Raw genomic sequence first — 13,809 nt, 5'->3', positions numbered from 1 at the left:
GGGGGGGGGGGGGGGGGGGGGGGGGGGGGTTTATGGGTGACCCAACCCAGCCTGACTCTTCATTTGGATAAATTATGGATGTGGTCGCCTTGATTTGTCCGCCTGATCAGGTCAGAGTAAGACGCTCACTACAGAGATGATGTCATCGCCCCCACTTCCCCGCCTCATGGAGACAAGTTTACTTCTGGTTTGCTTTTGTGACTCTTAATTTCACTTAAAGAAAAATGTGGTTGTCTGTGTTTGGAAATACCAGAACGTGGCGTTAAAATTTCTTCATAGTTTGCTTCCAAGCAGCTAAACTTTCTTGTAATCTTTAAAGTGGATGCAATGAATGCGATGGGTTTTTTTAGGCTTTCTGAAACCCTTTCGAAGTCTTTCTTTGGACTTTGGCTTCTTTTTCACTCAGTTTCTGTCCAGTTCTCATATATCACCCATTGTGGTGTGTACATAAAGAAAAAGAGAACAAGCTGGGAGTCAAACCTGCAACCTTTTTGAGGCGTGGCAATACTGCTAACCAACGTTACCACCGTGCAGCTCCAAAACACAATTAAACATGAAAGAAGTCCCTAAAGATTAAACTTTAAATTGTGTTTTTGATACGTGTGGATGCATTTCTGGTTCATCCCGTGAGTTTGGGATTCATGGGTCAGAATAACTGGCAACCAAACCAACCGAACAAAAAACCATTTATTTAAAAATAGTAAAAAACTTAATATATATATATATATTTGTTCAAGACCATTTAAAAGGGTAAAACACTTTCGAACGCTGCTGTACAAACACAAACAGTCTGACTAAAAAACCCAAGAATGAGATCATATACGCCACGGGAAATGAAAGTTATTTAAAACGGCGTGCAGTGCTGTGAAATGCTGACGCGGCCAGCCTTGGTGCAGTGTGAAGGCTGGGCCGGTGTCATTTTAATGGATGGAGCGTTTTGTTGTGACGTGATATGATTATGGCGCTTCCTGTTCGTCACATGGCGGCGTATTGTTGTCGCTCGTACAGTGTGGCCGCGGGGCTTTATCTCCTTCTGCTTTTCCTGCTTCAGGCCCCGCGTGGCACGAGTCTGAGAAACATCCAGGGATCTGCTGTCACACGGAGGCCCAAACACAGCCGGGCGAATGTAAACACAGGCATGTGGTGTTTACTACAGACACAGAAAGTTTAAAGTTCCCTTTTCTGCGCCATAGCTGTCCATATGAGGACAGAAACACTCGCATGCAAACTCACGATGAAAGGCTTGTTGTTACTCCGAGTTTGTCCGTGGCTCCGTGAAAGTCATTTGCACGTGATGCGTCTGGTTTTACGGGTTTGTAGCAGTTCTCGCAGTGAAACCCTTTCCCCGGGATGATTAAAGTGTCCGAGCAGAGTCATTAGAGCTTTCTGATCAATAGTCATTAAGGCAGAAAAGGCCGCGGCGACTCTGAGGTTTGGACTTGGAGCTGCGTGACCACATCCATCACACAGAAGCAAAAATCTTTCTCTGCCGTAAAAGCCTGCGGTCCTCAAATCTGGGAGTGACTTTTATTAACTTTGCTGCTTGGAAATCTGTATTTATTGATTTGTGAGCTCAAAAAGTGTCCGAACAGCAGAGAAAAGCCCTGACATCTTGTGGACATCGATGGAAAGACACGTGATTCGATTGTGTTTATTTTCTCAATGGAGACTCTTTTTTTGTGTGTATTTTTGGGGATCCTGTGTGTGTGAGAGAAGGGCTTTTAGCCAAAGTTATCTTGGAAATATGTGTCTTTGAGAAGAAAGAATGTGAGCGACGGACAGAAAGGAAAGCATGAGTGAGGAACAGGTGGTCTAATCTGGCACCACAAACCTCCCCTCCTGTCCGTGATCCTCCAAACTTTAGACTCTGCGGAATTTCTTTCTTCATTGTCCACAGCAGTGAGTGAACTCGCCATTTGTATTTCCACCGAAACTGAAATAAGACCCACATTTTAAGCATAAATGAACTTTTTCTTCACATATAATGAGAGCTGCTGAAGCTTCTCTGACTCAGTCATGAAATTAGCATTGAAAAAAGAGGAAAATTATAATGAAATTAACCACAACATGGTAGAGAAGATGCATTTTTAGGCTGTTTTATTTGTGTGGTGAGGTAAAACAGTCAGATGTTTCCAGAAATATAGGAAACACAGTCTGGGATTGTGTGATTAACTCTGATAAATCTCTGCAGTACGTCAGAGTGTCTGATATAAACGACTCTCAGCTACTACCTCGTCAAATTTTGTCTCAGTATCTGTAAAACTGACCTAGTTACACCCATTGTTGTGTTTGCTAAGGTTGATTAACTGAATTGGTTTGGATTCAAAGGTAAATCAGTTGAAGTTGCACACGCAGTGACTTTTTCCTGAAAAATTCCTTGAAATTCATCCAGTGGTTCATGAGAAAACTCATTAACGGACAAACAGGGTTGACTCCAACAGTTAATGTTACGATTTTAAACAAATCAATCCTTTAGCGCTGTGTTGGGGATCGATTTCAGCTCCTATCGGACCAATATTTAGCTCAATATGTGTGAAATTAAGTTGCAGTCATTGTTGTGAAGGATCATCCTGCAGGCAAAAACTCAGGGCTGTCAAAGTGGGAGTTTTAGGTTTTTCTGCTCCAACACACCTGATTCAAATGGTTTCATCACCTCCTCACCAAATTGTCAAGTTTTCCAGGAGCACGTCCACAAGTCATCGATTTAAAGCAAGAACACGTCTAAAACACGCAGGAGATCAGCCCCACGAGGAACGGAGTTTAACACCTGTGGCGTAACGAATCATCCGAGGCTCGCGGGCAAACAACGATCTGATCGTTCACGCGAGGGGAAACCGGGCCGCCCACCTCCAGGCAGTCTGCACCTCCACCGCGGTGCAGATGAGTCCTCCGCAGGGGTCGAAGGTCATCCCACGCAGCACTTCAACACAGGACGAGCGAGGATGAACAGAAGAAATATCAGAAGCACAAAGCTGCCGTCCAATCAGGAGCCCGTTTAGTCTAATTTACCCAAACGGGTCGTTAAGAACACGCAGGGATCTGTTTGACATGATTGTTCTTACTTCAACCCGTGACACTAAGCGTCCGTCTCCTGAAATAACTTTATTAAACTCCCTGAAATCCAGGTGCTGACCTTAGACATGCCATGCTGTTAGCTGGATAATATTTATGGATATTTTTGTTTGAAGCGTCATATTTTTCTGTCTGTAAAAAGAGCCGGAAAGAATTAACTGACGGCTTATAATAAAAAGCATTTAGTTTGTATTGTATTAATAATAATAACAGGAATGTTCCTTACCTTTTGAAAACACCCACTAGTTTCCTGCAGGCCAGTCTTCCCAAAGACAAATCTTCTCACATATGTAATAGTAAGATTAGATCAAGTTAACCTGACTTGAGCAAATCTAGTGAAGATAACTTTGCAGAATTTTAACACAACATAATTTTCGTTCATCTACAAAACAGACAATTATGAAGTACTTTATTAAGAGCAACAACCAGACAGTTTTCTTTTTTTTCAAGCTTATATTTGCGTGAACAAACTTCTTTATATTCTTCTCACTTCACATCTCGGTCTCACCATAAATCTTGTTTTTTTTAATCAAAGTGACTTTACTTTTTGTTGCATTCCCAACTTTTTTCCTGCACAAACTGAGCCCCCTTCTGGCAGCCAGATGCAACTGTGGCTCTGTTTCTGGTGTTTTCAGGAGGATCGAGGATTACAGGAAATCTGCGCAGCGAGGAGCAGATGGTCCTCTTTTTAACTTAAATCAATCGACGACCTTAAAATGTTTCACTGTCTCACTGATGACCCTAAAAAAAGCAGAAAAGAAAACTTTTAACCACCTTTACCATTCCGACTAATGTCTCTCTTTGAAAACAGCAGAAAAAATTAATAATTTAATGTGGTGTTCACAGATTAATTAGGTTTAAAACCTGCCGGACCCCTCCTCGCTCGTGGACTCACGCTGCAGTTTTAAGGCCATGTCTAGACAAATTTATCTCCGAGCTTTAAGACCGGAGAAATGCTGGGATTAGGATATGATCTTCCTGGGGGAACAAGATTATTCAGTTTACTTTACACGCTCTCCGAGGTGTGGCTTAAAGCTCGTGTCGTACCACAAATGCTCACAGGTCATAGATACGAAGGGTAATGCGTGTAAATCTTCACAATATTTAACTCGTTTTGAGAAAATGGACGGGAATGTGTAATAAAACACATGTAAAATGCTAATTTTTAATTAGTTTAGCTGATGTTTTGAACTTTAATTATGTTTAAATCTTATTTAATTTGTGTAAAATCTTCTTTTTTTTTAAGAGAGCTGCGAGAAATATGGCAATGAAATGGCACCGTTGTAGTGATAATTATGGTTTCTGTCTGGGAGGAAGTTTGAATCAAGCATCAGTTTGGTTGTTTCGTTTGACAGCAAAATGCGTTTTATCCAAACAAAAACGCTTCTTACAGTCAGTCAGTGTCGACTCTGACAAAGTTTTAAGCTGATTTGGAAAGCGTCACATCTCGGCCACACCAAATCTTTGCTCAGCTTCTGTAGAACCAACCGAGCTATAGCCTCGTTTGGGTTGGCTAAGGTTGATTAGCTGTGGCGTCCATCTTTAATTGGATCGACTCCAAATGTGAAAGAGTTCTAGATGTGCAGCCAACGATTTATTTCTGTGAGTTTCATTAAAATCCATATCCATATCTTGAAAATAGACATATTAGATTGACGTCGAGTATGTTGGTGGTAATACTCAGCTACTACCACGTCAAATCTGAGCTCAAACTGGCTGAGATGTACCTAAAGGTTGCTTAGCTGTGGAGGCCATCTTGTGTGTAGATAATGAGTTGTAGATAAGAGTTTTGTTCAAATCTGTCCACTTATTCGTGAGATATTTTTGCTACAGACCTGAAAAAATCATTACAACCTTCAGTGGTGGGAGATGAAAATATCACAGCAGAGAGAAAAAGTACTTTGTGTAATAAGGAAATGCACATCGTTTTTATTACAGTCACTCTGATTTTATCTGAGTCATTCAGGGATGTTCCACCGAGAAGTCTGATGTAAACATTTTCGCTGGTATCAGACAAACAGTTTCCCTGAAGACACATCTCACCCGTCGAGCTGGTTCCCATTGTGTCCCCCGCGGCAGGAAGCGGAGCCGCGAAAGGTAAAGGAGGTTCGCCGCGAAGTGGCGGACAGCAGGAAGGAAACCCACTGAGCTGCTACTGGAACCATGAGGCTCTTGTTTATTTTCCATCCCTGTCCCTCAGCGGCGGTTTAGGGGAAAAGAAGAGGCGGAGCCAGGGGTGTCCACTGAAGAATAAGTCCCTGGCTTTTATAGTAACAAGGGATATTTATAGAAACGGTGGAAACCCCTGGCTGTGATTCACTTGTTACTGTATGCTCTGCTTCTCTGGAGCTTTAGGAACGTCTTCCTTCAGACAATATGGAGACTTTAGGGGGGGCTGAATCAGAGGGGACGGGGGAAACCTCGACAACTGAAGATCTATTACTCCTTTTCTTTGTTCCTTTATCTCAAACGTTCCCACACAGCTGCTTTAATCAGCTCTGTCCATGTTCTGCGCCAGAAAGAAAACAGCATATTTCAGGTACAGGAGTTCATATTTTGGTATGAGATCAGTTTAGACAAAAATGGAGGGCAAAGTGTCCTAGAAGGTAGTAAAAAAAAGACTTTTATGTAGTAAAAATGGGTTGTTTTTGGTTTGCAGCTGTATTTTGGGGTTTCTCCTGCCTGATGATCTATCCAGCTGCTCTAACATGTCCAGATTGTTTAATATTTGAAGATTCGGTGGTTGCAGGGCGGCACAGTGGTGCAGTGGTTAGAGCCATCGCCTCCAGGATCGGGGCTTATCCCGGCGTGGGTTTGCTCTGGTTTCCTCCTGCAGACCAAAGACATGCATGTTGGGTTGATTAACTCTAAACTGTCCCCAGGAGGATGTGAGAGCGTGAATGGTTGTCTCTCTGTGTCCCCGTGATGGACTGACCTGTCCAGGGTGTCCCCCCCTCTGCAGGAGATGGACACTGGCTCCTGGGAAGGAGAAGCGGGTAAAGAAAATGGATGGACGGTTGGTGTTTGCAGGCTTGTTGTAAAGGAGTGGGGCGGGTGCATGCAGAGAGAAGATAGGTCAGTAGGTCAACAGAGAGATGAGCTGTTTTAATGCATCATCTTTCTATATTTTAACAAACTACCTAGAAACAGACATTAAAATAAGCTAAAAATGGTCAAATAATCATGATTAATAATTATCTTGTGCAAAAATAAAAGCTAAATGCAGTTTTGTTGCAAATGAAGCAGCATTTATGTATTTTTTTTGTAATGACACTTTCAAGCAGACTGACTTAGGCAGTTTATTCAAACAGGCGAAGCATAAAAGTATAAAATAACATAATATATGATCATGTTTTAGCTTGGATTAATAGTGTAGCATTTAATTTGATACTAAAGAAATTAATTTAACATTTCGGCATCACATATAATCAGTTGTGACCCTGACTATTACAGGTTTAAGTGCACAAATTATTCTTTAAAGTCAGCATTAGCAGCCTCGACACAAATGATCCTATTTATAGCAAAGTAAATATGGTTTTAGCAATTATTTCTGAGGGTCAGCATTGTGAACTTCTTCTCTAAACAAATCCACTAGATGGAAAAAATCACATCAATGAATGAAAGAATCAGAATAGGTGTAACAAAAGCCTAAAAGTCAGTATTTATCTGAAAAGCAAAGTTGTTTTTTGGGGGGTTCGACTGGTCAGCTGTTTCTTACTCTCATGCCAGTTGTCCGCCCGGACAAAGAAGGGTCTTCTTTCACGCAGGGAGGGGGGGATTTACAGCTCAGGTTGGAATCCATTCAGGGTCGAGTCGTTGGTTTAACCTTCCCACAATCCCCTTTAACGATCTCCGTCAACAGGCAGCTAAAGACGAGCACAGCAGAATTTCTCACATATCTTCACCTCGTTCACGTAATCATCCAAACCGTGTCTCAATCACTCACGTACGGTCGTGAGCTCGTACGGCTTACAGCCTTTCACCAGGTACATTTCACTGAGTGGACTGAGTTAATCGGCTTCCTGTTGCATTTGAGACGAGAGCGGAAACAAGGTTACTCTTTATATTCGATCAGAGAGGCAGAAAGTGATGCCGCAGCTCGGGAGGACCTTCACATTTTGTTCTTTTTGCTCTCAGCTGTAAGAAAAACCTCTCAGGCACCTTCTTGACTCAAGTAGAGAGATAGTATGTCCTTGCTAACGCTGCAGACTCTGTAAATGTCAGGAATTGGTAATTAGGACCCAAGGATGGAGACTGAACTCGAGGACTCGGTGTGTACAGAAACAAAAAGCTGACGTAGCAGCAGGCAACAAGGAAAAAAGGAAAACCACAAGGCGCACAGGAAGATGAAGAGTTTAAATAGGCAGCGAGTGATGAGATAAGACTAATGAATACGAGGAGCAGGTGTGAGATGAGCAGGACTGACTGAGGAAATTCAATGAAACAAGAAAGACAACACAAGGAACATCATGATAAGAACAAACTGAATCAAATATAAAAACAAAAAGAACAAAACAACCGATTCTTACAGTAAAGACTTAGATACGCTCCTCAGACCGCAGGATTTCTGCGTGCAGAGAGGATGAGAGACATTTGCTGAAAGAATGGGTTCAATAACGTGAAGGAAGTGGAGTGAAGCGGAGGAGATGTGAAAGGATGAGAAGCCAGAAGCCCTGGGGAGGAATTACAACCGGAATAAATGGAGTGATCACGATTAGTAGCAGCACGGAAGCTCGGCGAAGTGGCCTGGAATGGTGTGAGGGACGCCCACCCTTCGTTTTCTTTCACCCACGCTTCATTTCTGAAGCCGCAGCGGAACCGCTCAAAGCGGGCCGCAGGTCGGAGGCGGAGGTCCGAGACGGACGGGATGCTTACTGGTTCGCCCTGCGAGGCGCCAGGCTGTGCACGTGGTTACGTAACGAGCGGGAGCGGGCCTCGGGACGCCTCCCCAGCTGGCCCTGGAGGGAAAGGGTCCGGGTGTGTCGCCTCACATCACCATCAGACGATGGAGGTGGGAGCGAGGGCGGCATTCCCAACGCCTGAGGCTGTGTGTCAGGGAGAAAACCCGACCCAGAGACAAAACACAAGAAGGAGGGCGTCCCCAGATCAACAAAATGAGCATTCTAGTCCATCTCCTGCAGAGAGTAACAAAAAATAAAACAATTATAGCCAGGCGTACCTTAAGGGAAGGCGTGACTCCAAAGGTTAATCAGTTACACGAACATCTGTGATGGCTTTCATTAAAACTTGTTTTGTTTAGACATTTTGATCGCAGGTTCGCAGACGTGGACAGAAACATTAACAGCTGCAGGCCGAAAAGAAAAAATCCGCTTTCCCACCTGCTGCCACACAAATATCTCCCCGTCTTCCTAACTGACCATAAACAAACGGCCCTTGTAGCTTCCTTGTAGTCGTATTTACGTGTCGCCTTATCTGATATCTGCGTCCAGTTCAGGAGATCACGAGTTCATCCTTCCACAGGCAGGACAGAGATTTATTTCCCCCTCTGTCTGTTTGAACAGAAAACTAATCGGAGAGGCTGCGGAGTCGGGTCCAAGGCAGGGAGGATATAAAATGTCCCTCGTGCTCCTCGACCAGCCTGAAAAATCAACTCCGTGAGCCGCACCATCTGCTCTCCTCTCCCACTTTGACTTTACGGTGGATTCAAAGATCTTACTTTGGCTCAACTGTATGCGTAACCTTGTAGGAATTTGAGAGAAAGCGCGGTGATTATCCGCATCAAACGGGAGACGAGTCAAGGTCGGACCTCGGGCCTTTGAGTGGTCTCATCTGGGTTTGTGGACTCCAGAGGCTCAGGAGAAACGCTGAGGTTGGCAGCTGCGGCGTACGGCGTGGGAATTCTCCCGTGAGCTCCTTCCTCTCCACGACTCCCAGCTTGTTTCCCCATAAGCAGGCGTTTGAAGTGGCTCTCCGGTACCTCTCAGGGTAATGATACCCACATGGGCCCCCAGCTTCGAGCCACCGCAGCAGCAGATACAGCCAGAACCACGTCTCCTCATTTTATCTCTTTTTTTTTCCTTCCTCCTCTTTCAGTTCAAGTTCACACCCACTTCAAACGAACGCAGCCGTGGAGATTTAATACATCAAGCGCTGTAATGCACATTCTTGGTGGCAGACTGAAGTTCCTGTTCTGCTGATGACTAAGCTTCCTGCGACCGACTATTGATTCACAGACGATATTTATTTGCAGCCGAAGCAGCTAAAAATATGAGCCTCATCACATTTTTCCGAGAACATATAAATAATTCTTTACTCTGTGGGAGTTTTTTGTCTTTTTTTAAACTTCTGGGATCACTTGAGTTGTTCTTTCAGTCATTGTTCAACCCTTTTTTTTTTTGTCCGTGATATCCATCTGTTCATCGTGAATCACAGAGATCTGTGTTATTTTAGTTACGTCTGATACATCCTGTTTCACGTGGGTTCTGTCAGAACAAACCTGATTTATGATCACGAGACGTTCTAGTAATCTGATTGACCTTTAACAGTAAAAAAATATAAAAATAAAGGCCTAACATTGCTGCCCGTAATGTTTAATTTCCCTGGGATCAGCTGAGAAATGACAGAGTTGCGGTCGATTCAATCAGACCTTAAAAAAACAAAACGTTCTGATGGATCCGTTAGCGCTCAGATTATGTGTTGAGAACGACTCTCAGCTACTAGATTTTATCTCAATATCTGAGAAACTAACTCAGTTAAAGCCATTTTTGTGTCGTTTAAGGTCAGTTTTCCGTCTCAAATAGAGTTGATTTTAAACGTTAATCAGGTTTGTTTTTGTTTGTTTCATGAAGTGGTTCTTGAGATATTTTGTTAACAGACAGACGAAGATACAGACATTTGCTGGACGTCGATGTCTTTAACTGAATACGGCAAAATATATTAAATTTTAGACTTCTTTTAGTCACATTTGTTTGGTTTTGTGAGGAAGATTTTCAGCGTCTTCATGTATAAATGATGGGATAAGTAAAAATCTAATTTTTTAATGTTCCCAGCACAAACTGACAGAGTTATATGTTATATGAGTTATATATAATCTGAAACTCTGGCAGGAAGCGTAGTGGGCGATATGCATTCCTTTAAGAAATAAATGCTTGGTTTAAATTAATTTTAAACCCAAAATTAAGCCATTCTGAGGGGTCATAGTGTTGGTTTTAATGGTGATAATCACCGACAAAATGGGTAAGATTTTATTATATCTCTCCTTTTTTCCTCCATTGTACTGTCTTGGATGATTTGGGGCAGATAAAGCAACTTGTTTCCCGCGGGGTGTGCCTTCATGGCACCGGTTTTTGCGCAGCCAGAGGGAGCCCGCACGCTGCGGGTTTTCTGGGCGGAGCGCGCACATTTATCCAACTACTCCCCCACCACCACCAGCCCCCACCCTCCCTTCGGCCCTTTTCTGCATCAAGGTGCTTCAAGAAGACTTCATTTCCGGGAAGGAACGGCTGTAAAAGCATCTCTGCGCGCGCCTCAACCTGTCAAACATGCCTTTTTTTCAAAATAAAACTCCGCGTTCGCCTCGTTTTCCACTAACTCCTTCAAGCTGATAAAATTCACGCTTATAAAACGTAAACACCAACCCTAACGTTAGCCCTCAGTTTCCAGACAGGGTTGGGCTTTTAATTGGAAAGCCTCCGTTCCTCCTGAGCTTTATTTTGAAGGCCGACTGCCTCCTCCTTCCTGCGTCCTGAGCGTTTTGACGCAGCTGCGGTGAGTTTTTTTTTCCCAGCAGAGGGATTTGGAAATGCTCAACTGATGCAGTCCGGCGGAAGAAGAGGAGGAGGAGGAGGAGGCAGGAGGGGGGAAATAGCAGTGGACGTCCCGAAACAACGGGAACAGAGTTGGGAATTATTGTTTTATTTATTTTTTCTTTCTTTGGAGGAAGGAAGCTGGAAAAGTGCTGATATAAGTTAAGAGTCGGACCGGAGCTTCGTCCCTTCCTCTTCAGGTCTGCAGCACCGAACCCGCGCCTCCTTCTCCTTCTTCTTCTTCTGCTTGTTCCAGTCAAACCCTTTCTGCTCTCCAATGAATGGAGTTGCTTTCTGCCTTGTTGGAATACCCCCCTTCTCGGAGAACCACGTAAGTACCCGGTTCTGGTCCAGCTCGTTTTAACGCGTTCGGAGACGCAGAGAAGCGCGGCGACGTGCTGCTGGTCAGAGAGCGTGATTTCCTAAGAGGCTTAACTAAACTCTAGTTTACTCAGCGACTGTGTACACACACACACACTCAGCGACATACTGTACTGAAACCAGGTGTTGGAGTAACTTTTTTCAGCTGATTTTTTTGCTTCCGACGCGTCAGAAAACGGATCCAGAAGCATTTTACGCCCCGGTTGGGTCAATCTGGAGACGGATAGGACGTCCCAAACAGGGATGCTGCTCGAGTTTGATCATGTTCTGTTTAAATGTGGCCTATCAGGGTTTTTTTTTTTGTTCATGTGAACATCATAGGGTGACATATTTAGGACAGAGATTCCCAAATATTCAAGTGTGCGTCGTGAAACACCAAATATGGGGACTTAAAAGACACAAAAGGTGATTCCTGATAGCATATTTCAGTGTCAAGTGCCAAAAGAATCTTAAAAAACGTGTTTGAGTTTGTTTGGGCTGCCATTAATTATCAACCTTTGTACATTACGACCAGCCATAGCTAAGGTTGAAGGGTCGGAAGATGAGAAGTTTGGGAAATTTTGGTTTAATCCCGTTTTAATTTAGTTAACAAAGGCATGAGAGGAAACTGTAAATGATGAAAAGGTTGGAAATGTTTCACATAAAGTCAGCGAACATAACAAACTCTACGGACATGGATTTATTACACTTATAATTTTGGAAGAGTACATAAATTTGATTTATTTAAAGGCTAAAGATGCTTATTTTTTGTCCTCTAAACCAAAGCTTTTTAGCTTCCAACCAACAAAATATTCATCCTGATAGCTTTGTTGCTGGTTATAACATATAATCAGTGCTAATAACACTTAAACAAAAATAATTATTATTAATTAGAAGTCTAATATTTGTTGAAGGACTGCCTTTCATGTCAGAGTTTTAAACTAACGTTAGAAAAGGTGCAGAGTCGGCCGGTTCCACATCATATTTGAGCTCAGTGTAAGTTTGACTGAGTTTTAGCCATCCTTGTGTTTTCTAAGGTCTGTTGGCTGCGGCGGCCATCTTGATTTAGGATGGCTCTAAAAGTTAAATTAGTTGTAGGTGTTCGTCTGGTGATTACTGTGTGCCACTTTAATTGAAATTAGTCTAGTGGTTTGTGAGGTGTTTTGGTCAAATCGCAGCAACACACTCACACACACACACGGGTAAAAACATCTTTTATTACCGTCTGGCTTCGCCTTTTGTTGGCAGGCGATAACGACAACACCTCAGCACTGTTTTTATTCATCTATAACTACTATTTTTATTCTTTTCTAACAATTATGGTGAAAATATGGCCCAAAACGATCATTTTTAAATGTGCATTTCTATCTGGAGCCCCAAACTTGGTGTTTCCTGGCCCACATTGGGGTCCCGACCCTGACTTTGGGAACCGCTGCGCTAAGTTGCATCTGAACTGCACTAAGCAGAGCGAAACGTGAGCTAAAACTTTGGCTTGTTTCCCTGGAAAGCCAGCATTCGAGCCGGTGGCTCCTGACAGGACTCGGGGAATGTTTCTGAAGCAGTTTATGGGTCCTAATGAAGCCAGGAGGGGAGAGATGTCCGTCCTTCCTGGAGGAGCCACATGTTTCGCTCGCCGGCTCTGGTTTTGTTTAAACGCGAAGCGAACGCGTGAGGCAGCTGCAGAGATAGCTGACATTTCCTTTTGTCCTCTGCTGTGTGTTTGCCAGGGTAAAGAGGTCATGTTTATCGCTCTGTGTGTGTGTGTGTGTGTGTGTGTGTGTGTTCGGTCTTGCTGTAATTAGGAAACTGTCTGTTTTGGCTCTCCTTCTTCAAACACTTTCTCTTTATGTGTCGCTGCAGAGTTCATCCCCTCCAGCGAAGAACAGTGTTTCCTCCTTTGTGGTTGCATTTTAAATGAACCTCCGGTTGCTTTTTTTTTTTTGTTGTGATCCGAGCTGAGAATGTTCCTTCAGAAGCACCGGGTTCGCTTTCATCTGGTCGACTTTACTCGCTGTGAAGACAAAATGGTTAAATCAAAGGCAGCCTCGTGTACCTGCAAAGCCGAGAATGTTTGTTTGTCTGAACAGATAGCAAAATATCTCACGAACCACGGGTCCGATTTTGTTAAAACTCAGAAAGTAATCATTAGTTTGACATCGACAACTAAGCGGCTTTAAAAATCCCCAAAACAAATCCTCAGCTAAACAGATATTGAGCTAAAATTTGGTGAGGAAGTAGCTGAAAGTCATCCCTAAAGATCTACTCCGTGCACCAACTGATCGCGCCAAATCTGCTTTTAAAACTCTGGCATTAATTGTCTGATTTGTTAGCAGAACATCTTTAATTAATTAACAGGGACTCCCTCAGTTTTCCTCTTTCTCAGCCGTCAGATGTCACGTCTCGATCTCTGATCTGTCTGCTTGTTCCTTATAAAAAAAAAAAAGAATCAGCCGCTCTTTTCCTAGATTTATGTCGAGAAGAATGTGATTTAAATCTTTCAGCTGAAGTGAGATGCAGTTACAATCCCATTAAATATTTAATTTGTCCAAACGAGGCGCAGCGTGAGTCGGGCTTTGGGCGTGGGCTCTGCTGGGGGGGGGGGGGGGGGGGG

General features: G+C 43.4%; 1 protein-coding gene across 2 annotated transcripts in view; it reads left to right on the top strand.

Moving 5' to 3' along the window:
* The window catches only part of arhgap23a (Rho GTPase activating protein 23a), a 58,149-nt gene that overhangs the window by 1,247 nt on the left and 43,093 nt on the right, over positions 1 to 13,809 (top strand). Inside the window, exon 1 of one of the 2 annotated variants that reach the window (XM_017419417.3) lies at positions 10,853 to 11,169. The exons of the other annotated variant lie outside the window; for it this stretch is intronic. Within the exon in view, the coding sequence (XP_017274906.1) occupies positions 11,116 to 11,169 (54 nt within the window). The 5' untranslated portion in view covers positions 10,853 to 11,115. Of the gene's footprint in view, positions 1 to 10,852; positions 11,170 to 13,809 lie in introns of those variants that run through there. 2 annotated transcript variants of the gene reach the window in all.

This window comes from Kryptolebias marmoratus, linkage group LG12 (assembly GCF_001649575.2).
Source record: "Kryptolebias marmoratus isolate JLee-2015 linkage group LG12, ASM164957v2, whole genome shotgun sequence".
Classification (NCBI taxonomy): Eukaryota; Metazoa; Chordata; class Actinopteri; order Cyprinodontiformes; family Rivulidae; genus Kryptolebias; species Kryptolebias marmoratus.
This window is presented reverse-complemented; position numbering and strand designations above follow the sequence as displayed.